Source organism: Dermatophagoides farinae, chromosome 2 (genome assembly GCF_024713945.1).
Source record: "Dermatophagoides farinae isolate YC_2012a chromosome 2, ASM2471394v1, whole genome shotgun sequence".
NCBI lineage: Eukaryota > Metazoa > Arthropoda > Arachnida > Sarcoptiformes > Pyroglyphidae > Dermatophagoides > Dermatophagoides farinae.
This window is the reverse complement of record NC_134678.1, coordinates 2,231,253-2,259,249: the sequence shown is the minus strand read 5'-3', so window position 1 is coordinate 2,259,249 and position 27,997 is coordinate 2,231,253. Positions and strand designations below refer to the sequence as shown.

Genomic DNA, 27,997 nt, shown 5'->3' with positions numbered 1-27,997 from the left:
TCGTCGTTGTCTTCTTTGTCGTTTCGTTGCCTTTTGTTGTGATCCAATGATGGTTGAACCAGTGTCTGTGTATGTTGTGTTGTTTGTTTGGGTGTTTATATGTTTAGTGTGTATATTGTTTGTGTCAGTCGATGATTACCATTCGTGTTGTGTGCATCGTTATTATTCACTTTGATTTTTTTTTCTTCTTCTTCTTCTGGTTATTTTATCCGTTCCAATTTCTTCTGGCTTTTCTGAATTTTTTTTTCTCTCACTCTTTTTTTTTACTCCTGAAAGCTATTATTCTTCATAAGATTTTCGAAAATAATAACCACATTCATATTGCGCAACCTCAATTTATCTTCTGGACTTTGTCTATAGTGTTTTTTTTTCTTTATTCAGCCCAAATCTGTTTGATTATATAATAATAATAATTGTTTATTATTGTGGTTGAATTCAAAGTTTGCCCCGTTAATTTGTGCGCGCGCCAATTTTTTTTTGCTGATTTTCAATGATGATTTTTGTTGTTGTTGATGTTGATGTTTTCGTAAGATTCTTGAATACTACGTAAATTGTTATTTTATTATTAATAATAATCATCATCATCATCATCGTAATCATGTGATGTAAATGAAATTAATAATTCGGTTATTTCTGGCTGTCCCTTTTTTTTATGTTGAAATCAATAATACCTGTCGCCTGTCATCATTGTCATTTTTTTTGTTTGTTTGTTTGTGTGTGTGTGTGCAATCCATATATGATCAATGAGATGAGGACATTTCATTTGATAAAAATGTTAATTAATTTTTGATTCATCTTCATCAAATTGTCATTGAATATTATCATTCAATTTATACAAGAAAAAAAAACACATGCAAACGACAAACTTTTCGCCTCGTGTATGAATGTATGTATTATTAGCGACAATTCTTGATCATCGCAACAACACAACATACATTAATATGATTAATGGAAATTTCAATCAAATATTGATCAATAAATAATGGACCCGTTCGTGTGTGTTTGTGATTTTTAAATGATTCATATTTTTTTCAGTGTTTGTTTTTGTTTCTTAAAAAATTTTTCAATTTTTCTTCTGGATCAAGCAAAAATAAAAATACCATTGATGAACAAACGGAAATTTTAAACGGTGAGAATTGTTTTGAATCAAATTTTTTTCCCTCGTCTATTTTTTGCTGATAATGATGATTGTTGAGCATGGAGAAACGAAAAAATCGAAACAAATCAAATCACTTTTTTCCCATATCATCATGATCATCATCATTTATTTTTGTTCTTATTTCAATTAGTCATTTGTGTGTGCGATTGTCAAATTGATATCAAATAGTTTTTTTTTGTTTGTTTGATTGAATGTCTGTGTCTGTTGTTGATTGATATTTGTCTTTTTTTTTGTTCATTTTTATTATTTTCAATTTGAAATCTTTTATCCCATATCTATCACTATATTGCTTTATATTCTTTTTAATTCTCATTATAAAAGCTATGTGTTTGTGTGTGTGTGTGTTTTTTTACTCTTAGAAACTATTATCATTTTTTGTTGTTGTTGTTGTTGTTTTTGTCATCGTCGTCGTCGTCGTTTTCTTCTTTTTCTTCTTCTTCATCGTCTTCGTTGTTCGTTGTTTTCTCATGTGTCTAATTATAGTCCACAAATGAAACAAACAAACAAACAAAATACGATCATTTCATAAGCAATGGATGCTTGGATACAGCAAATTTTTTTTGTTTCCCAAAAAAAAAAATTATTATTGTTGTTGATGATGCTACAGCACAAACAAACACATAGAAAAAAAATTCCAAACACAGTAACGGACACACACACAAAAAAAAGATCCTAAAAAACGTTTTTGTTTGCTGAAATAGGATTTTTTTTCTTTCTTTATTTTCATTTTGTTTCTTTCTCCAACTCCCTTTATTTTGATCATCATCATATCATCATATCATGATAATATCACCAGACATAGAGATGAATGTGAAATAAAATAAATAAATAGGTTTTAACTTTGTCATTGTTTACTATCAGAAAATTTTCCATATAAAATTCAATGAAATAAAACAACAACAACAACAACAAAATTGGCCGAATTAAAAAGGAATTGTGCACCAAATTCATCAGAATATATTTTTGATACATATATATTCAATAGTGAATTGGAGTGATTTAAGAGAAACAAAAAAAAAATTAATCATTTATCATTTGGGCCCGACTCTTATTATTATTGTTCAAATTAAACGATACACAGTAGCGCTTCAATAAAAGGGGGTGAAAACATCAAATCTTTTTTTTTTTCTTCTTTTGGTCATCATGAATTTAAACATACGAATAAATGATGTTTCTTATACATTCACATTCATTCATTATATACATTTTTTCGCATCCATTATGATGATGATGATGATTATTAAACTGAATACAAAAATTTTTTTTTTTGTAGTTTAATATTACTGATGATGACTTTTTAGGTATTATTGATAAATACAATTGGCTGCCATTGAATTCGGAATTTGTGAATGATAATTTCAAGTATTACATATAATGTGTTGAGATAAAAGAACATGGAGAAAATTGGAATAAAAATCAAAGCCAAGCCTAATCCGACATATCATCATCATCATCATTTGTAGACATCAAGAAAAAAAATAGATATTCACCTCCCCCCCCACACACACTCACATTTGTCTGAATGTTATCATTTTTTTTCTGTTGTTATTTGGCTTGGCTTGGCTGTATATGTTTCTCATTAGCAATTCGTTAAATGTGATCGAATTGTGAACCGATTCGAAATATCATCATCATCATAACAATAATGGCCAATTCTTATAAATAATACAAATTGATATAATCAAAAAAAACTCTCTTTATGTATTCGATTTATTATTATCATTATTATTATTTTCAAATACTCTCCCATTGATCAGAGAATTTATACAAAAGGCCAAAAAACACAGTAAAACTACCTGTCTTTTCAATTATAATTGAACATCTATGATGATGATGATGATGATGATGGTGATTATAATACTTTGCTATCATTCTATTTTTTCTTTCTTTCTTTCTTTCATCTCCCATTAATCCAATGTAAAAAAAACCGAATTCAATCACCACAGTGTTTCATTTATATTCGTTTCATTCTTTTTAAAAAAAATTTATCAATCCATCTTTTGTTTTTTAATGGCCATTGATTGATGTTTTTATTCGATAGCTTTCGCGCCCTGTTATACATTACATTATTTTTTTTTCTCATTATGAAATTCGTATATTTTTTTCTGGAATGAATTTTTTTGTCTGATTATTGATGACCACAGTAACAATTCTATCGAACAATAACCTTCTACTTAAATAAACCTTTTGGTCTTAATGACATTTTCAATGTGTATGTCTGTCTGTCTGTTTTTTTTTGTTGGCGTGAGTGTGGTTATAGTTAACTGATGATTTTTGGATGAGGATCATTGCATTCGTAATCATTATTATCATTATTAACGTTGACGTTGTCGTGGTATAATCAATCGATTTTTTTTCATTTATTATCAATATTGATTTTAGTGTAATCATTAGATTGGAAACAATGTATCCATAGATAGAATGAAAGGAGAAGAATTCTTTTTTTTTTTGGTCGAAAATCAATATCATTTTCACTAATTTCACACCCATGTTCACATATATATACACTAACACACAATCTTTCCCTATGAACTGAACATCATTTACATACATGTTTTTTTTTCTTTCCTTCCTAATGATAATTATATATGCAAACGCACACACACACACACACATGTCCACCAACAAAATTCACATGAAAATCATTTTAGCGCCCATAATTCTGTTTTATTTTATTAGTCGAAACAAAAAAAAAAAAACAAAATGCCACACTTTCTTTATATACAGTCAACGAACAAATCAATAATGATCGATTATATTTATCCAATAATGATATAATGATGATGAATATAATCAAATGCATGAAAAGAGAAAAAAAAATCAAAAATGATCAATGCAAAAATCATGATAATATTATTAAAATTAAAATCATTCCAATGATGATTTATTGATTACTTTCTGTTTTTTTTTCTTGTTCTTCTTATAGTCAGCACAATGATCGGTTCGATCGGTGATCATCTATTTATTATTATGTAAGCACAATCATCAGTTTCTTGTAGACAATATATAAATCAGAATCCATTGAATCCATAATATTGAAAAATTTTTTTTGGTGGAATTTTTTCCTTCATTTTCGGCTACAATTGTACTCGATATTGTGTTGATGATGATGATGATAATTAATTTTCAGATTTGAATCGGTCAGACTTTATAATTATTATTACCAAAAAAAAAAAAAAAAATTTGTTTCCACCAATTATTATCATGATGATGATTATTATTGTCTAAATTTTTGACCAAAATATTTCATACATACAATAGCTCATCATCATATTCATATTTGTGTCCATTATCAACAATAATTTTTGTTTTGAGAAATATGAATCACGAACGTGAAATTTTTTCATTTATTATTCGTACGTCTATCACATCAAAAAACTGAACATAACAATATAACAAACAGCCATTAGGATAGTCTCGATCAGGCTGCGATGTTCATTTGTGTTTATCTGTGTGTGTGTGTGTCCAATCTTTTGTCCATTATCATCAATGTTTAAATCAATCTTTTGTGTTTGTGCCTCAACTATAATCTAATATGCAATAATTTGCACTGATAATATACAAAAAAAAAGAAAATAGAAAATGTTGATGAGAATCAATTTGCACAACAATAATTAATATTAATTACCTTATTATTATTGAACAAAAACCATGTTGTTGTTGTTGTTGTTGTTTTTCCGGTTTTTTTTTTAATTTGTGCTGGATCTAATTTTTTTTTTAATTCTTTCTTTGTCCAGTTATTATGAAAATTGTTAATCTGTTTGTGTGTGTGTGTGTGTATGTGTATGTGTGTGGCGCCCAGTCATTTCTTAATCGCCCATTCATTCATTCGTTCATTCATTCATTTTTTTCTGGTACATCATTATCATCATTAACATTTTGCATGGTAGTTGTAGTAGTAGTAGTAGTAGTTGTAACATCCAGCAGCCAAAATCATGTCACGATTGGATCACGATATATATATATATGTTTTATGTATTTGGATAAAACACACACACACACACCTTTATTCATTGAAGATAAAAGAAAAAAATCAACATTATTTGCAATAATAAAAGAATAAATTAATTGATTGATTTTTTCCCTCCCCCCGCTGATAAAAAAAGTATCATTTTTATCGATGATTGAATGAATCCTTGTTAGAATCAAAAAGAAAAAAAAAATCTGCATAGAAAAAATTATTCATCATTTGAAATTCAATTTCATCGTATCATTTATTGACTTGTTTAAAATCAAATCAAACAATCAAATGATGACAATACTCAACGATGATGATTATCGTTAAAATATAAGAACAAAATACAAGGACTGTATATCATCATCATTGGTTAATCTTTTCGTTACCATTTTATTTCATTTTTTTTTCTGCAATGGATTATCATCATTATTATTAAAAAATAACATAGAAATATAGATTTTTTTCTGTGCTATTTTTTGCTTGTGTATATTACATATACAGTATTCACCGGTGTTATGGTTGTTGTTGTTGTTGTTGACTTGATTTTCCCAAACAAACAACCTCACAATACTTTGAATATTGTATTTAATTAATCAAAATGAAAAAAAATATATATGAAGATAAAAAAAAAGATTTACCAATTCGTGCATAGATGATATATATATGTATGTGTGGTCATCAACATTATCGTGTTCATGGCACGATTTTTTTTTTCGTTTTTTTTGTTTCGGATATGCACCTATCGGTATATAACATGCATGAAGATGGAAACAAAAATCGAAAACAATTCAAGAAAAAAAAATCAAGAAGCACAAGAAGAAAATTTTTCAAAAAAAAATGAATGAATGAATGAATGAATGAATCATATTTAGTTTGGTCTGTCTGTTTGGTTGATCACCCATTTATCATTTCAATATATGGCTATTTTTTTGTTTGAAAAAATGTTTTTTTTGTTGTGTTGAACAAAAAAAAAACATGAGAATCGTGTTTTTGTTGAACTTTTTAGATGTTGGAGAAAATGAAAAATTTCTCTTTTTTTCGTATTGATCCAAAAAAGAATTCTTTTTTTTTCTTGCCATCGGACAATGAACCAATAAAAAAAAATGGGCAAGGATTATTATTTATATATAATTAACCATTGAAAATGATGGAATGACATCAAATGATGATCTAAATTGGATGTTTTAATTTTTCTCTTGTTGTTTTTTTTTAATTTCTCTCACAATTTTCATTATAATTTTAGCTTGTGAATTTGAATCTTTGAAAAACAGTCGATCGTTTTTCCGACCAAAAATCCAAAAAGAAAAAAAAATAGAGAGAGAGAGAAAGAGGTTTATTTATCAGTTTGTTAGTTGTTACAATTATATATATTTTGTTTATTGTTGATGATGATGAGCTTTTATCGAACATGTTTGATGTTAAACTGCTTTTAATTAAAAAAGATTAAATTTCTCATTACATTTCGGTAGTTTAGTTATAATTATTTTTTTTTTCGTATTTGTCCATATACGAAATAAAAACCAGAAGAAAAATCTGACATAAGACTCAATAAGATTCAAAGATTAAATATTATGATTATGATGATGATGATTGCATGGTTCATGAATCATGTGAATTTTTTTTCGTTTTCTTTGTTGTTTTTATTTATTTATTTTTTGTTCTTTGTAAATTATGTTCAATACAAAAAAAAATTACATTCCATTTGGATTTTGATTCGAATGATAACGATGAAAAGATGGGCAAAGTCGTCTTTGGTTGTATGTTTTTGTGTGAGCATTTGAATCATTCACAATCCATACCATATCATCATCATCATCATCATTATTATTGTTATTATGATATGTTTGTTGTAGTTTTTCCCATATTCTTTATCCAATTGAGTTGAATTTTTTTCCCTTCTTTCTTATTTTTTTTTTCATGATCAATGACAGCAACAATCTATTTGATCAATCTACCTGTCAATCAATGATGAATGAACAAACTTTTCTGCTTATTATTGTTGTTGTTGTTGTCACCTTTTTATTTGTTTGGTTGCTGTTCGATTGTTGTTTTATCAAATCAAAATTCTGGCCATATTCATTGATGATAATCTGTCATTCGAATTTTTTTTTTGTTTAGTTTCATTAATATTCATTTGATTTGCATTGTACAATTCATATGAATTTATTTATTTATTTATTTATATTTATCTATTGTCTTTAACCGATTGATTGGTATGTATTGATTAACTAACAATTTAAATAGGTAGGAAATAATCTTTGTTGCCTGTCTATAGGATTTTATTTTTTTTTTACTTACTTTTCTTTGCTAAAAAAAATCTACCTGTCAAAATTGTTATATAACTTGTATCCATTCATTCATTGTTCAATCATTTGGATGTATTAACAATCAATCAATCTGTTCGATTGGTTGTTGTTGTTTTTTGTTTGTTTTCATCGATGTTGAAGAATATATGAATGTTTTTTTGCGATGAATAGTCAGTTAGTTGTTGTTGTTGTTGTCGTTGTTGTTTTTATTGTATTCATTCTTTTGTTTTGATCATGTTTATTGGATTAATTTTTTTTTCATTCATTCATTCATTTATTAAATGCAGAATAATAAGAGGAGAGAATTGAATTTTTTTTTTAATTTTCTATCTGTTTGTGTTTTTTTTTTGTATAATACTGGCACACGACCAACCAAATACATTGTGATTACTAATCGTTTGTTGTTTTTTTCCGATCAATCAATCCATCGATTGATCGATCAATGATCGATTGAACGATTAATTCAAAATGAAACATTCATTGTACACACACACACACACACACTTCAACAGGTAGAAATTTTTTTTCCATATATATTCAAGCGATCACATATCTTATACACAAAAAAAATCATTGAATAATAAAGTCAAATCACGAATTGAATTGATTTTTCTTTTTGTTCTTTTCATGATTTTGATCAACATATATTAAATCGTTCGAATTTGATGATGGTGATGTTCACACACACACACACACACACACACACACACACACACACACACAAACCAAGAAAAAAAAAGATTATTTGTAAATTCAAATTGAATTTTTGTTACTAGCCAAATTGATTATTTACCAGTGTATATATAACGATTGTTTCTTCACACAGTTTTTTCATGTTGGTGTCCATTTTTTTTCCACATTCAATTAACAATTGACCAAATAGCCAATATTTATGACAATTAAAGCCGCTTTGAAAATTGATAAATTGATTTGATTTATTCGGTCGGTCGGTCGGTGAACCTGGATGATCAAACTATTTTGACTCATTATCATTCGATAGACAAAAGAAAAATTATTATTCAAATATTTTTTTTTTACGGTATTCACATAGACAATTCGCGGCCTTAGAACAAAAAAAAAACAATTCAAATATAAAATCCCGTTGTGGTGGTGGTGGTGGTCATGGGCCATAAAAAAAATTTACTGATTATCATCAACACAAACATATACACAGAACACCATAGTGAACATATATATCGATGACGGTGAAGATTACAAACATACACACACACACACACACACACTTGAAAAACTTGACAACGGACACTTTTGAACACAATCATACTTGGATCACAGAAAATGAAACAAAAAAGAATTATTATCGCCAGTCATGTATAGCTATTGCTGATAGATATGGCAAACAAACAAACAAACAAAAAAATTTACCATGACTAACATACTGCCGATTCTTCATTGTCTTATGTTGTTGATTGTTGTTGTCGTATTTATTTATTCATTTTTTTTATCATTGATTTTTTTGTCGGTGTCTTATTATAATTGTTGTTGTTGTTGTTGAGCCGGGGCCACCTTCAGCAGCTGTTACTAATAATAATTCGGTTTGTTGTTCAAATTTGACTGATTGTTTCGTCAGAATGTGTTTAGTCAAACAATACAAGCTATAGCAAATAATAATTGTATTTTTTTTCCATTTTTGTTTGTTTATTTCATTTCATTACTTTGTTCGTGTCATCGCACACACACACAAACTTATTGGCTGATTGATATTCATCATTATAATGATGGCTGTGTGAATTATTCAATCAAAATTCTTAAATTCTTGATTTATTCATTGAAATTCTTTGTGTATTTGTGTGTTATTCAATTACAGTTGTTTTCATCATCATCATCATCATCATCATCATCATCATCATCATCATTACCATCATCACCATACTTTACAACCCATTATAATATTAATATCGTAATTTTACGAAACTTAATCACTTTCATCATCATCATCATTATCCATAATTCTAATTCAGAATTCACCTCATCCAATTCCTTTGTATGTTGTGTATTCTGTGATAATCAGCAAATTTTTTTTTTATACCAGCACAATAGAATATTTTATCAAATGTATGTATGTACAGATTTAAGATCCGCCGGTTTAATGTATGATGATGATAATGATGTACGTGAATGCTGCATTTTTTGGGAAATAGGAACAATGAAATTCTCTTTCAGTTTTTCATTTGATTCTGTATTATGTTTTTTTTTTTTTTTTTTGGTTGGAAAATATATTCCATATGTGATTGTAATTGTCTTTTTTTTTTGCTTTCATTGCTAAAAAAATTTTTTTTTTATTTGTTTGTCTCGGCGGTATTTGTTTCCACCATGAACACTCAAATTCTGAAATTATTGCGCAGTGAAACAAACAAGCAAATGAATTTTCTGTGCATACATGTGTGTGACAAATGACAATCGTCATCATCATGATCATTATACGATGAGATGATTGTCATAATTTTTTTTTGTCCTTTTTTGATGGTTAATTCCATTCACACACACACACAAAAAAAATACAAATAATGAAAAATTCAATGAGCCAAAATTTTATATGGATATTTTTAGTGTTATTCTAAGCAACAACAACAACAGAAAAAAAATTTAGGCCATAATACAACAGTACAGCAGATGAGAAGAAGAAGATCCATCATCATTTTGAAAGAAAAGTTTCTTGCTGTTGTTGTTTGAAAATCAGAAAGAATAAATAAAATTTGAAAAAAAAAATTTTATAACCATTTTTTTTTCTTTCGGAAAAAAAATCTTCAAACAACCAAAAAAAAAAACTCTATACACCGTTGAAATATATACGAAGTTTGTTATTTTGAATTAAAAATGTCATTTTCATTGCTTTTCATATCATGTTGGCTAATTCATCCAACTTGTGTGTGATATGTGCTGATGTTTTTTTTTTTGACAATGTCGTTGCCATTTAGATTTTATGTGTATGTGTGTGTGTGTTTTCTCGATTTGATTTGATGTATGATGAACATTTCATTTTTGAATTTTGACATATTGTTTTTTTTTTGATATTCATATACTAATTAATTGTTTTTTCTTTTTTTTTATTTGTTTTTTTTCCACAGAATTTCGAATGATTATCAACGAAATTTCATCAACAACGAAAAAATAAAATATGCAATATAAGGTATGTTTGATTATCATCATATTTATAACTCACATCATTATTTTCATCTATCCACAATGTTCACAAGTCGATTTCAATTTTTTTTTTGTTAAGATAACTGTTGTTGTTTCTTCCGTAAACATAACAAAAAAAAATGAAAAAAATGAATTTGTATCGAAATCAATTCGTAGAAAAATTTTCAATTTCTAGTCGCTTCAAGACATAATTTACTGATCATGTTGTTGTTGTCCATAATAATAATAGCCATTATTATTGTCGACAAAAAATGGGAAAAGTTTTTTTTTCTTCAATTTGATAAATTTTTTTTTCCATTACATTTTCCTATATATAATGATGATAATGATAAGCTAATTTTCATTCTCCATTTATTGATCAATCATCATTATCATTGTTTTTTTTTTTTTTTTTTTTTTTTTTGGTCGATAATAATTGATGTCGCCATTTCATCATATCATCAGTCTATTATAATATTGATGATTGTTTTATTATTATCCTGAAAGAAAAAAAAAACAAATTTGTCGATAATTATTTTTTCGTAGGTTTTTTTTTCTCTTTTCCATTTATTATTACCATAGATGTGGATGATGATGAATGATGTATGGAAAAAAAATGTGTGTCTGTATATAACACATTTATTTATTGTATTGTAAATTGTTGTAACATTTGCATCATTCATTTTTCTTTGGTCGGTTTTTTTTTGTTTTTGTTACTCGAACACACACACACACACACACATTTACAAAAGACACACGTTTTCTAATAAGAATGACAACCTATTATCGTTGAAATGGCAACAACAATTGACATTGTCTTTTTTTTTTTTTGTTCATGAACATCCGTTCATTCATTCATCATACACACACACACAATTATTATATTGATGTATGGTAACATGTTTTCTTCAAAATTGGTAAAAAAAAATCGATTGATGATTCATTAATCATTTGTTATTATTAATGAATTGTATATATGCGGTGATCATAGTAATGGATTCGATTAGACCCTTTCTCTTACAAAAGAAAATGTCTATTTTTTTCTGGCCAAATGTATTTGAAATGATTGAACAGTGATGTGGTCAGTCAATTTGGATGGAAGAATTTTTTTTCTCTTCCATTTTTGGTTTAAAATAGAAAAATTATGAATGAACAAGAATTAAATTGTGTGTGTGTGTGTGTGTGAAAGAAAAATTGAGAGACAGAGAACAGAGAGAATCAATAACAGAACAGCAGAAATTGTCTAGCCTCTTGATGATTTACCTATCATCATCATCATCATCATAATAATGAAACTATTGATTCATATTGGATCCGAATCATTTATTGATTATCAATAGATTATTACCGGCGTGTTTTTTCCATTAAGCTCATGACGACGACGACGATGATGATGATGATAATCATTATAATGATATGTCGTCATTTTCTTTTGTCTTCCATGATAATCATGAACCATGATCATCATGTTTTTATAATAATGTTTTGTCGGTAACTAAATGAAGAAAAAAGTGGAAAAAAAATTTAGCCATCGAATTATCGATATTTTAAGGTAATAAATAATCTTTTTTTTGCTCATTTTTTTCGCTAAATTCTTGCAAAGTTGTGTTCGGCTCAATTTGTTTTTGTTTCCTATGATCAAACATGGTCAATATCTTTGTATACTTTCCCATTGTGTGTGTAGGCGAATCATAAAACGTTTATTTTTTTCGCGTTTTGGAACAAAACCGTCAAAAAAAATGACTAGTTTCGTATAGTTTCAATGATGATAATGATGCTATTGATGATGATAATGGAGAGGAAAGAAAAATTTATGATTGATTTACTAAATAGTTTTCAATCATTTACCATCATTGAAAATTCAGGTATCTCTATTTTTTCTTTCGCTCAGTTTTTTTTTCTTTATCCAATGATGATAATGATGTCGACAAATTGGCGACGATTGTCTATTGATCAACAAGTAAAGAGAGAGAGAGAGAAACGATCAATAGATTGTCGCTACAATAATCTGATGATGCATCTATTTTTTCTTTGATCGATAGATTATCAATCAATTCATGTATTGGTTTCACACACACACACACACACTCACAGTATGTGTATACTCACGAGAAATTATTTATTATCATCTTTGTGGACATTCATTGATTATCATATACTGCCATTATCAACAATATATTCGTTTATTGAATCGATTAATTGATTTTTTTTTGGCTGTTGTTGTTATCAAAAAATAAAAAAAAAATTTCAATGTTTTCATAGAACGTTTGGCCTAGATTGACACCTTTTCAATGCATTTTATTTTCAATATTTAATATTCAACTAATAATAGTGAATTTTGATATATAATAATTGTCGAAGTTATGAAAAAAGATGAGTCGATGGAAATTTTTATTCCATTAAAAATGATGATGATGATGATGAAGAAATCCATAATACAGGAAAAAAAGTACTGGAATAATTATAACTTGGAATGTATCGTGTGTGTGTGTGTGTTTGTGTTTGTGTGAATACGCCGATGGTGATGGCGATGATGATGATGATGACGCTGAATTAAGTAGAGATCATTTTATCCAGAAAAAAAATAATTGGCCGATAATTTGAAATTATCATCGATCGATTGTTATATAACAAAAAAAAAAATCCAAACTCAATGCTTAAAGCTTTGATGGAAACAAATAAATTGATGATTGAGGACCATCACTATTAACGTGTGTGTGTGTGTGTGTGGTGTAGAAAATTTTTTTTTCATACACATAGTGAGGATTTTGAGGATAACAACAACAAAAGTAGAAACAAGAAGGAAAGAAACAAAAACAAAAACAAAAAAAATTTGTTCATTGTATTATGAAGGCGTTTGTGAAATTAATAATAAACCATAGTAGCAATGAGATATAATGGTAAAACAACAACCAACAACAACAACAACCAACAAACAACAACAACAAGTGTATATATGTTGATATCATATACGGTGATGATATTTGTATCTTGGTATATGATATAGTAGTTGGTTATCCATCTATAACAAGACTATCCATCCATCCATTCATCCATCGATTGATTGATCCAGGTCGTCCACCCAGCTTCAGGCAAACTTATAGTTTTGTATGTATATATATTTTTTTTTTCTTTCGTTTCTTTTCATTTTCGATTATATTATTATTCTCATTGTTTTCCGAACACATTTTGTTTTGTTTCATTTGTTCATATATTATATATATATTGATAGCTTGATCATTGATCAAAAAAAAACCTAAAGATTGATGGACATGATGATGATGATGATCATGACCATCATCATCATCATCATCATCATCGTTTTTGTTGTGTACATTTAGATTGTTATGGCTTATTTCTATTGTCTAGTATTTTTTTTTTACTCAGTGTTTTTCTTTCAACAATTCCTGATTATCGAACATCATCATCATCATCGTCGTCGTCGTCATCATCATCATCATCAATATATTAGAAATAATGATTGCAACTTTCGAAGCTTTAATTAGTAACGATCAGTAGTATAGAGATTGTATTCATTGTTTTTCTTTTAATATATCCATCCAAATTTTTAATCTATTGTCATATATTGTAATACGATGAAAGAATTGCCATAATAATAATATATATATGTTCATTATAAAAAAGAGAATAATTTCCCTTGATTTTTTTTTCTTCTTTGATCATTAACATCACTATTATCATCATCATCATCATCATAGTCTTTGTTTTTATTGTCGTCGTTGTTGTTGTTTCATCGAATGAAAGATAATAATAGCGCTCAAATTCGATTCATATACATGTATATTCATTCATTTGTTTTGTCGAAATTCATGTAGCCACTCACAACATCTTAATTGATCATCAACGGGAAAAAATAAATCTCATAATCAAATCGATTTGAATGCAAAAAAAAACAGATCCAAAAAACATTGAAAATTGTGTGTGTGTGTGTGTATTTTAAATTCTTCAACCCTTTATTTTTTTTGTTTTTTGTTTTTATTCCATTGTTTTTTACTCGATTTTTGTTTTATTCATGCCATTTAAGATCATTAAAATGATGTTTTTTTTTCTTTGTTATCTTTATTATGATCATCATTATAAGATCATTGGCTTGTCTGTGTTTTTTTTTCTACTTGTTCAATGGAAAAAAAAATAAAAATTCAGAATTTCCATTTTTATTGTTTACTTCTATTCATCATCATCATCATCATGTTGTTGTTGTTATTGTAGTTTATAATCGAGAAAACAAAAACAAAAAAAAATTGATTGATCCAAATTCGATTTTTTTGCTTCATTCTACGATAATTTTTCCATACAACAGCCAGTTAGGTATATATATATGTACGTATCAAAGAATTGAGATCAGTCTTTCAGACAAATTGTGATTAACATAATGTTACAGATAATTAAACGAATTAATAATCTTTCATATTTAATATTTTCTTTCTTTCTTTTTTGTTGTTGTTGTTGTTGTTGTTGTTTTCGTTGTTAATCGGTGTCGACAGTAGCCAAGTTGTATTGTATAATAATAAAATATTGTTCTTGTTCATTTTTTTTTGTATGCATATTATCCGATGATGATGATGATGATGATGATTACCATGTTGATGATAACTTGTTGTTATTATTATTGATAAGTTGATTGGATGTTTCTATCTTCTTCTTTGTTTTCATATTTTTCATTCTTTAACATCGATATATTGATTAATAATTCCGTATACATCAACAACATAGTCTTCATCTTTGCCTTTATCTTCATTGATGATTGTTTCAATCGATACAAATCATCTGATCATCGATCGATGATGATGATGATGAGAGAGAGAGGTCTTTGTCTTGTGCTTTTTTGTTGTTCTTGTTGTTGTTGTTGTTGTTGTTATTTAGCTTTTAGTAAACTTCAATCTGGTCAATCTATGAATCAATGCTTTATGTTATGTGTATGTAGAATTTATTATCTTCTCATCGAAAGATGACAACAACAACAACAATACATTTATTTCATAATCTTTCGCTCTGTTTTTCATATCATCAATAGGTTCATTATACCCATATACATTGAATGATAAATCAAGTTTATTCATTCAATGTCCATCAAATGATTTTTGTTGTTGTTGTTGAACTGGATTTCAAAAAAAAAAAAAATTCAATCACCATATCATTATTCAGTCGATAGTATTTTGGATTTATCGTTACATTTCGTCTTTTTTTTTGAATCGAATAATCGAATAGATATTGATTAGAATACAAATGAATAAAATCATCGTCATTTTCAATGATCATCATTATTTCAATCTTGAATTATTATTATTATATTAACACTGTGAATGGAAAAAAATAGATCACTCTGCTTGAAATCTTTTGTATTGTTCATCATCATTATAATGGCTGTTTTTTTTTTTTTTTTTTGGTTGCATATTGAACACCATTGTGTGGCACGATTCAATGAACTTTATATAAAATATATCTATCTATATCTGTCTATATTCAACTTGTCTTGTGTGTGTGTGTGTTTATTGTTGCAATTTGTCTAGTTGTCTTAATTTATCTATATATATCTCTATATATATGTTCACCTTAGATTTTTTATTTTTATTCCTTTTTTTTCGATGCTCCCTTGGTGTGAAATGATCACATAAAGTTTATAACCTAATGTGTGTGTGTGTGTGTGTCTAAATATCGAGAGAATAAATGATGATCAAGGTGTCATCGTTTATTATTTTTTGTTCTTGGAAAATAACTTTGCACACACACACACACACACACACACACACCACATTATCGCAAAATAATCAATTGCGATACATTCCACAATCGACATTATCATTTGAAGAGAGAGAGAGAGAGAGAGAGAGAGAGAGAGAGAGAGAGAGAGAAAAATAGTTTTTTTTTCAATCTAGATTTTCAATGAATTTATGACAATTTAATTTACCATTCAGTTTGATATGAAAATGTCTGATTTGGATGTATGGATATGAATGCCACAATATAACATACATACACACACACACACACACAAACATTCTATCCCACTGATTTTCTGTTTCATCATATACACATATGTGTATCCATATGAAATGTCATACAGGTTGCGAATTTACATTTTGGAAAATTTAGATGCATTCTTCTTCTTTATTATTTTATTTTTTTTTCTAGAAAAAAAATAATAATTCAGCTTCCTATACATGTTACAACAGTATTTATGTGTATGGGGAAGATTAAGAAGATTTTTTTTTTGTTTTTAATGTGGTTAAAATTACTTTTCAAAAATAACAACAAAAAAATTGATTACCAATCTCTAGTCACACATACATATCATGGACACCCAAAAAATAATGTTTTCCATGGAAACAAACAAACAAACAAAAAAAAAATCATCATCATTGACAGAAATTTATGCCTATATAAATGAATGTTTCATAAAATTTTTTTTTTTTTGCTCGTCAACATTCATTATCGTCATCATCATTTTGTGTGTGTATGTGTGTATTACACCGGGAGGAAGAGCTATAGTGATGAAAAAAAAAATTTTTTCGGGAATTGTCCACTGGTCATCATCATCATCAACATTTTTAGACGTATAAATTTTATCTATCTATATATACAAATACAAATACAAATGTTTGTCATGATGGAAAATAATCGTTCTGTTTTTTTTTCTGTAATCTTTACAATGATTTACGGTTACTGATATTACTGAAATGGATAGATTCTAGATAGAGGAAGAGATATTTGTCGGACAATGAGAAATGTGTGTGTGTGTGTGTGTGTGTGTTTCATTTATACAAACAGCAGTAGCCATAACAAAAAAAAACCGATTCGATCACATCTTTTATTATTATAACTTTGTGTGTGTGTGTGTGTGTATAAAGTTCTTTCTTGATTATATCTATACCATACCATATAACCATTCTCCGTGGTATTATCAATCTTGTATTGCATAGCAATTATCCATAGCTTCTTGTTCGTTGGTTTAATTGGACATTTTTTTTTATCCACCAAAAAAAAACTTGAAAATCATTGACACACACACACACACACACACACACACACACATGATGAACAATAATAATGAGTTTAGATTGAACGATGTTTACTGTATTGGTCATCATCATGGTTTTTCTTTTTCGATGGTTTTGTGGGAACTTTGATTAAATGAACCAATTTTTTTTCGATTATAGCCTTATACACATGGTTTTTTTTTAATTTTCTCGGCTTGCTGTTGTTTTTAAATGAAATAGAAGCATTTTTGAACTGTGTGTGTTTGTAGGCATTCGTTGGGTTAGTTGAGATTTAGTTAGTGTTTCTTTTGTGTTTTACAGTGTTGTTGTAAGTGTTAAAATGAGCTGTTGTCGAAGAAAACAGATGAAAAAGGGAAAACTTGAACGAAAAAAAAATCTTGGAAAATTTTTTTATTTTATTTTTCTCTTTGATTTTTTTTTCTTCCACATCATCTTCATCGCCTTTCACTCATAAATCTTTCAAGATAAATTATTGTCTATTTATAGATTTATCAGTGTTTTTTTTCTTCATTTTGTTTGTTTGTTTGTTTGTTTGTTTGTTTGTTTGCTTGCATATTTGTTTGTTTGTTGGTTTTTTTCTTGATTTGCTGCATTGATTCATTCATTACGGTTCATTCTTCTTTTCTTTTTCTTGATGTCTGTGTGTGTGTGTGTGTGTGTGTGTGGATTCAATCACCATTAGCATCATCACTTTTGAAGTTTTAAAAAAGAAGAGCAAAAAAAAAAATTTAAAGGAAATAAGATCATCATCATCATTTACGCATCTTCTGGATTTCATTTCATTTCATTGAAAAAAAAATGAAAAACCGAATCGAAATGATGGAAAAAAATGCCGATCATCATCATCATCATCATTTGTATTTATAGTGTTCATTGTGGTTTTGTGAACAAACGAAAAAAAAAACAGCAGCAGCATCAGCAGCTACAACAACAACAACAAAAACAAAAACAAAAAATTATTTTACATTCACAATAAATTTTTTTTTGTAGTATTTGAAATCATCATTCTTTTTGTTTCTTTTTTTTTACATCTGCTGCTGCTTCATCATGTTACAATGGTTAATTAGATTCATTTTATGATGTTGATTATCATTATATATTGAGCCTGGCTTCTGTTGTTGCCATGTTGATGATGATGATGACTTTTTTTTCCATACAAAACTTTGTGCATTTGAATAATTATTGTTTGAATAATATGCGTTTGTTTCTTAGTGTTATTGTCGTCGTCGTCGATTTTGTTGTTGTTGTTGTTGTTGTTGCTGTTATTGTTGTAGTGGTTATTGTTGTAATCATCAAATTTTTCATTGTTTCAATTCCATATAAAAAACAAAACATTCATGTTTTTTCTTTTATTTTGATAAGTTAACCTACCGCTTGTATCATTTCATGAAACCAACCGATATTATATATTATTAATAATCATAATTGGTGTAAGTCACATTTTATGTGGATTTTTTCTTTTTCTTCTTGTCATTCATATTTGACAGTTTTTTTTCTGTTGTTGAAAACAATCTATTTTTATCCATACAACCAGAAATGATGAAGTAAATGGAAAAAAAAACAAAATTTTTTGTTTTTTTTTCATATATGTGTGTCACCATTATTATTTTTCAAATCAATCATTCCGAAAAAAAAATCATCATCATCATCATCATCATCATTCATTATAAATTTCACACAATGAAAAACGAAACCATGTAGTTTCATAGTTCAGCCAGCAAAAAAAAAAAAAAAAAATTGGAACACTTGTTGATTCATCGATGAGTATTCACATTTGTACCTAAAAATCAATTCGGATTGTATTTAGATTGCAAATTAATCGATTGTATTGTTACTCATATATATATATGTGTGTGTGTGTATGTGCCACATTTGTTTTCATCATCATAACGCTTTTTTCGGAAAATGATGACTTGATCCGATGAATGGATGGATAATGATTGACAATGAAAACACGAGACAAATACCATTCATTCCGCCTTTTATTTTTTTTTTCGTTTGTTATTCATCATTTTTTTTCTTCATTTATGATTTCCATCAACAATTTTTCCTTTATCATCAATATATTTGAATCAATTTTTATTCAAGGGAAAATTATTTTTCAACGATGATAACGTGGTGTGTTTGTTGTTTGTGAATTTTTTTTTCTTTGTTCACAATCAATTGATTATCATTATTTACTGTATCGAATTGTTTACGAGGACATTTTCATTTATTTTTCAAAAAAAAAAAAAAATGATAATGATAATATGAACTGATGAACAAAAACAAATAAGAAGAAAAAAAATTGAATGAATAAAATGAAACAATAATGTCAATGATGGTGATGATCATTGATCATCATCATCATCATCATTTTTTCCACCACTGTTGTTTTCATTCAAAGCCAGATGCAGATCATTTTTCTAACATCTGTATGTATTCTCAGTGATGATGCAATTTTAATTATTCATGAATCTATTATAGATAGAAAAAAATTCCATCAATTTCATCATGTTGATTTTTTTTTTTTTTTTTGGTTAGAAGAATGAAGGGTTAAAATTTTTTTTTCTGGTATGTCTGTATTTTTTATATTTAATGTTCAATGTTTGATTGATATTGACATTAACATTTGTTCTTGAATTGTGGAATGCCTACAATATCGATGTCTCATCAGCCAAAAACAATGTTCAATGTTGATATAAAGATAATGATGATGATGGTTATGAAACCTTCTCAGTATGTGACCATCCATCCATCTATTTATCTATTTTGGTTAAATTATTGTTATTGGTTATCATCATCATCATCATCATCATCATTGCTATTAACTTGCAATTAACAACGAAAAAAAAATGACGAATGGATGATAATGATGATGATGATGATGATAAAATGAATGATTAAGGAATTGAAAATGAAAATGAAAGCTAAACACAATAAGTTGACTATATAGTAATGAAATTTTGTTGTTGGAATCATAAAATGTTGGAAAAAGAAAAAAAAATTACTTACTTCTACTTATTACCACTCCTGACATGATCATAGTTTATCTGCTGCTATAATAAAAACATTCAATTTGATCGATCAAAAAAAATGATGCTAATCATTTAATTCATTGTAATGAATCGAATCGTCGTTGCATGAACATATTAGCTTCGACGAACGACACACAGTCATCGAATAATGATGATGTTGATGATGATTTCTGAAGTTGTACATGTACCATCAACCATTTGTCAACTTGAATTTTAATGGCCTAGGTATTTCGTTATTGTCTTTCGTTCATTTTTTTTTTGTTTTTTTGTTTATCAAAACTGGTATGCGAAGTTTATTAATTATCATTATATTCATCATCATCATCATCATTTATCGCCATCATTATCAACATCAACACTTGGATTGATTATCGATACACCAACATTATTGATTTGATCATTGAATAATGGTGTTTATATATCTGTGTGTGTGTGTGTGTGTGAGTGATATCTAATGATAACATTCAATGTTCCTTTCAAATTTGACGTCATTTTACACAGTGACATCTTTTTATACTCATAATATATATATGAATTTATATAGTCATTTAATGATAATATATAGCTAACAAATTTATTTTTTTTTCTATTTTATTCACTTTCCATTATTAATTATTAATTTTGACGAATTCAAGAACTACAAATGCAGAATTTTGACAACAAACAATACAACGCACCATCCTGATTTCTGTTTCACTGATTCATCATAATTCACAAATAAATATATAATAACGATAGCTGAACAATTTTCTAGTGATTCTGGTTCATCATCATCTCATTCTGCGTTTTTATCTCAGTGTATTAATCAGTGTGTGTCTTTATTCAATTTGTAGTAGTCAAATTTGCCTCAAATTTTCAAAAGAAAAATTCCTAATGATATTTGGCATGAACATACAGCCACCAATACCACCACCACATCATCATCATCATCATTTATTTGCCGACGTATCGACACATCGACGAGCATTATCCACAACATCAAACAGAATGGCATTGGCCAATGTAACCACATTAAGTGACGAAGGCGTTGAAGGCGATTCCGATTCTGAACAACCAATCACTCAACATTCACAAACATCTCAACATCACAATCATCACCATCATCATAATCGTGAATCAAATATCAGCAAATCATCAAATTCAACAAATACATATAAAGCTACGATGGAAGATTTGACATATGTTTCACGACGGAAACGTTTTCGTAGTGATGAAGAATTTGATGCTGATGATGATGATGGTGATGTTGACGATGATGATGATGATGATGATGATGATATTGTTAATGATCGTGATGGTGGTGGTAGTAGTGGACGTGGTGATGGAGATGATAATAATGCCCTTACTGATGGTAATGATACTATGGGCAATAATGGAAATGATTCGGTACAGGATACCGATAGTAATGAAGGCGATGATGAAGAGGAAATGAATGAAAATATGACAAAATTAACATCAACCAAATCATCATCATCATCAACATCATCCCGTAAACGATTTAAATCATCTTCATCAATACAACATAATGGAAATCTATCAAGCGACGATCTCAAAAACAGTCTAACGGACCAAATACCTTCAACACAATATAGTAAATCAACTAATATAAGTCATCATCATAATTATCCACATCATCATCATCATCATCATCATCATCATCATTCACATCATAATCGTAAGATGGGCAATGGCAATCTATCAAGACGTAATGAGAATAAAGATCGTGCAAATAAAAGATCAACTATGGATGAAGTGTTAAAACGTTTGAATAAAGTGAATAATCAAAATGATTCAGATTCTAAATCAGTTAAAAGTGAAGATGGTGATTCAGTGATTGATCTTCAACAAAGACAGCAACAACAGCAACGTTTATTATCAATAAATGGTGGTAGTAGTTGTGGTACACGTAACGATATTTCAACCACCCCAACTAGTAATGTCAAATCTTCATCTAGATCGATTTCACAACAACAACAACAACAGCAAGGATCTGCGACAGATTTTCCATTCGCTATTAACCTTAATCTAATACCCGGTTTAACAGCATCGAATAATGATGGAAATCTAAATGTAATGGAAGCTGAACAACAATTATCTTCATTAATTGATCAATTGAAAATGTTTCGATCAAAATTAGTTAATCAACAACAACATCAACAACCATTGGTAAGTTGATTATTATCATTTATCATTTATTTATAGTGATAGTTTTTTTTTGCCTATTGTGTATTTTGTCGATTGTTGTTAGGTTAGCTTTTTATTATTTGTCGCCATCATCACGCCTTTTTTTACATTCAATACAATACACACACATCAAATGTGTTATACAGTCAACCAACTCCAAAATCTATTGTGAATCCAAATATGTGCGCGCAGATACAGTATACACATATATCATCATCATCAAACTTGTTTCTTTACACATCCTCGAAAAAAAAAAATTCTATTGTGTATTGTATATGGTTAGTCCATTGTTATATAGCCCCATTGAATTGAATGAATAATGATGATAATACAATAGCGAGAAAAAAAAACGCACACACACACACAGACAATCAAGCAATCAACCAACCAACCAACCAACGCCATGCCACGACCACATTGAATGTGTTGAAAATATAATAATGTTTAGTTTGGCTGGCCCAAATAGAAAAGAAAAAAATGTGCCGCCTTTCACATTTTTTTATTATTATTGTTATTGTTAACAACAACAACAACAACAACAATACACGACCACCACCATTTTGTTCATATGATGAAATTAACAAAACACACTAGTGAGAAGGATATCCGCGCCCATTCTAGATTGATTTCCTTGTTTTAAATACTCTATACTCTATCTTCATCATTGAAATTCTAAAGTAAAAAAAAAAAAAAATATTTGAAAAACACACACACACACACTGCGATTCATTCATAATTGAAAGAATTAATTCTAATTAAACGGATTCTTTTCTCCATTTTTTTTTGTTTCTTGACGATTCTGACAAGAATCATCGATACATTTCCAAAAAAAAAAAAAAAATGCTAATTGTATGTGCTGTGTTCAATTTAGATTTTTTTTTTATCATTTCATAATGCTTTTTTTGAATTTTGTTTTAGCTGAGTACATTATATATAGTATATATGTTGACTGATTTATGGAGCCCATATAGCCATATACCAGTCAAACGTTAGAATTTCCATTATATGAATCCTGCTATAGTATTTTTTTTTTTTCGTCTTCAGAATATATTAGTCAATCAAGAATAGTGTTATTTTTTTTCATTCTTTGTTTTGTTTTGCATTTTATTCTTTCATGCCATTTTCATTCTTTCTAATAATAATAATAATAATAATGAAGAGAATATGTATTCTGTATTCTTCTTCTTCTTCTTTTTTTTGTTATTCTTGCCTGTTTGTTTATTTGTTTATTCATTCTCATTTGTCAGTCTGTACACAAATGTACATGTCGTTTGTTAAGAATTGAAAAATTTGGGTTGGTCGATTTTTAAAAGCAAGAAAAAAAATAATAATAATTTTTTTTGCCTTTGCTTTTTTTTCACATTTAAAACAAAACCGAATAATGCGAATCAAACAAACACACACATTTGCTCACATTGTTATGAATAAAGCTACAAATTCATTGAATGTTTCATATATATGAGAAAAGAAAAAATTGTGTGGCATCATGCCTAATTATTGAGCCTGCCTGTGTCTGTGAATATATATGAGTTTTGTTCTGTACACATTCTTGAAAAGAGAGAGAGAGAGAAAAAAATACGATCTAAAGAAACCTCTTTTCATTGTCGATCATAATGGTGTGACGATCACTATTAAAATTTACTACAAATTCAATTCAAATTTTTACCCGAAATAATAATAAAGAATTATTAAATTTCCAGTGAAAATGGGTGAGACTCAAGACATCATGAAGACAATTTTTAGAGATCCATTTGAATTGTATCGAACAAAACTGTCATGTTCTTTTTCGACATTTATTTGATATTCTTCTCTCTCTCTCTCTCTCTCTCTCTATTTTGCTAAATAAAATCCAAAATCATCATAATCGTTAAGTTGGTTGTAATTTACTGCTTGACACTTTGTTCTTTTCCATTCAAACTCTGCAGGCGTGTGTGTGTGTGTGTGTGTGTGTGTGTGTGTTTGTATGTTGAATTATAGTAAAATGAATAAACTTTATTTTTCAACAAAATTAAACTGTCTTTTACAGCTACACAACATCTATCTATCTGATGAATATATATATGGCCTAAAACTAAATCCCCATTGGTGGTGTGATTTTTTTCTGTGACAAATCGACTTAAATCACTGCTAAAGTGTTTTCCATAAGAAAGTACGATCATATACGAGCTTTAATGAATAAAATATATGAATGAATGAATAAATGAATGAATGAATGAATGAATGAATGAATGAAACGAAGCTAAACATAAAAAAAAATTTTAGCCTCGTTATTCTGATAATTTATTTGATATCTTTGTCAGTTGTTGCTACTGATGATGTTGATCAACCAAAAAAAAAAAAAAAAAAAGAAAAAAGTCGAATGCTTTTCCTGTAAAATAAATTATTATTATATTTCAGTGAAAAAAAAGCAAAGACTCGTTCATTTAAATTGAAAAAAAATTCATACACTGACAATTAATATGCCGACAATCAAGAATTCTAATTTTTTTTCTTCTCTAGAATTCATTGATCCTTTAAATTATGATTATTGTTTGAGCAAGTAGATTCTCTATAGTGTAATGTAGTTGCCACTGTTCATATTGGATTTTTTTTTTTGAGATGAAACTAATCTTTTTTCATTATCATTTGACCACAGACACCTGAAGATGATATGGCTAATAACAGTGGTGGTGATAATAAAAAACAAAAGGAACAAATCAACAACAATATCCTGGAAACTCAACAACAAAAAATAACCGATCTTCAGGTATTTTATTCGACTACATTTTTTCCTTTGCTATAAATATAGTAATTAATTTTTTTTCTCCTTTTCCATTTTTTTTATTTGAAAATTCTTTTGTATAGCAACGTATCAATAGTCATTATCTTCAATCGGCAGCATTACCAAACATTTGTCAGGCAACAGCTGCTATGGCAGCCGCTTCCGCAGCAGCATTACCACCATCAGCGGCTGCTGCTCAATTAATGTTATTCAATCTTAATGGTTTATCACCATTCATCAACAATACGCCATTCCTAAATGGAAATTCATTGGCAAATTCAACAAATCCATTAGCCGCCGCTGCATTAGCTGCTGCTGCAGCGGCTCAAGTATCCAATACTAATGAATCAGATAATCCAATATTTTCAATGACTCAATCTTCTGTTCCAGCGGCCAATAGTCCTCCAATGAAAAGTACAAATAGCAATAGCAACAAGTGAGTTTATTATCATATGATTTTTTTTTCAATAACTAACTCTTCATATACATTACATTTGAATGATTATATAGATTAACCAAAAGGAGACGAAACATCAACGAACAATGAGACAACATCAACTCCCTTGAATTTAAGTAAACCTAAATCGTCATCCAATAATGGCTCAAATGAAACTTTCAAACATGGTAACGACAATATTATTAATGATTATTTGATATGATTTATTGATTGATGATTGTTTCTCACATCAAACATCATTTAGACATACATCATCGAGGATCATTTGGTGGAGGATCGGGCAATAATGCATCATGTAGGCCAGTGATTAGCTCTCCATCATCAACAACAAATTCAACGACACATACACCATCATCACCGATATCGGCGTTTCCATCACTACCTCATACCGATCAGCAATCATTACAGGCTTTCATCACTGGAAATTATTGGAATGCTTTAGCACAATTTTCAAGTCATCAACAGCAACAACAACAACAACAACAACAATCTTCGTCATCAAATAATCAATCACAACAAAATGCTCAAATCATTACAAATCAACCGAATCTCTCATCATTACTTCCATCATCATCATTTGTTCAACATTTACGAGACAAAAATCTTTTGCCTGGTCTGCTTAATCCATCAACGTTTGGACAGCTTCCATTTTCACCCACTGGTTCAATGGAATCAATGTTCAACAATCAATTACATTGTTCAGTCAATCCAGTAACAAATAGCCGTAACACTTCCAGTTCTCCAAATCCATCGTCCATAAATGATGCAATCAATCTCTATCTTCCCGGTGCTCAAAACAATGCGGCTAATCATTCGGATAATTTCCAAACAAAAGATCACCACTCAACAACAAATCGTCATTCTAATAAAAAAGATTCAAACGATCCGACATTCAGTCCAACCAGTATTCGTACGAAAGCATCCCATTCAAATAGTTCAGTCAATAATTCTAATAAAAACGAATCAATTGTAACATGTCAAAGTAAGTTTTCAAAAAAACACAACACAGACAATTTTTTAATCTTTTGTTGTGTTTTTGTACTCATTTTTTTTCCAAAATCAAACAGGTAAATTACTTGGAGCCAAAATTATTCGACAAGTTAAAAAAGATGGTGAAGGCAAACCTCATGTGAAACGGCCAATGAATGCATTCATGGTGTGGGCAAAAGATGAAAGAAGAAAAATTTTAAAAGCATGTCCAGATATGCATAATTCAAATATCTCAAAAATTTTGGGTAAGTTGATTATCCGATAACATTTTTCTATAAAATTATTTTTTTTTTGCTGATAATTTTTTTTATTAATTGAATATTATTCATTAATCATTCAGGTGCACGATGGAAAGCAATGACCAATTCGGAAAAACAACCATACTATGAAGAACAATCACGTCTTTCCAAAGTACATATGGAACAACATCCGGATTATAGGTACAGGCCTAGACCGAAACGTACATGTATAGTTGATGGTAAAAAACTTCGTATTTCTGAATATAAACAGTTGATGAAAAATCGTCGAGCCGAAATGCGTGGAATATGGTATGTAATATATATCATATCATATTAATTTATCTCCACCAAAATCCATTTAACCTTTTTTTTTAAAAAAAATCAATCTAATTTGTGTAATGTCATGATATTTATCCACTCTATTTTATATGACAGGTACAAAGATTCAAATGATAATCAAGAAATGAATCCTAATTTAATGTCCGGTTTGGAAAATGTTGATTCAAGTGCAGTTGCATCTGCAGCCGCAGCTGTAATGCATTCAATATTAAATGATCCTCAAAATGTCAACACATCACAAATGTCTTTCCAATCGGATTCATACCATTCAGATGATTCAAGCAATATGGGAAGAGATGAAGATTTTGATTTGGATTCAGAATCAGGACGTTCCACTTCATCCAATCAAATGGCCAATGTTGATGACTAAGAATATAATACAGTAATACCCCGCTTAACGCGGGGTTACGTTCCAAAAATTCTG

At 28.6% G+C, this 27,997-nt stretch overlaps 1 protein-coding gene across 1 annotated transcript; it reads left to right on the top strand.

The window, feature by feature from the left end:
* Positions 1-2: 2 nt before the first annotated feature.
* Positions 3-27,995, top strand: LOC124493667 (uncharacterized). The gene is given in 9 exon segments (XM_075728516.1): positions 3-1,129; positions 10,513-10,574; positions 21,239-22,769; positions 25,423-25,533; positions 25,632-26,172; positions 26,250-26,987; positions 27,073-27,240; positions 27,336-27,543; positions 27,670-27,995. Coding segments are annotated over 7 exon segments (3,333 nt in total). The 5' UTR covers positions 3-1,129; positions 10,513-10,574; positions 21,239-21,476; the 3' UTR covers positions 27,944-27,995.
* Positions 27,996-27,997: the final 2 nt, after the last annotated feature.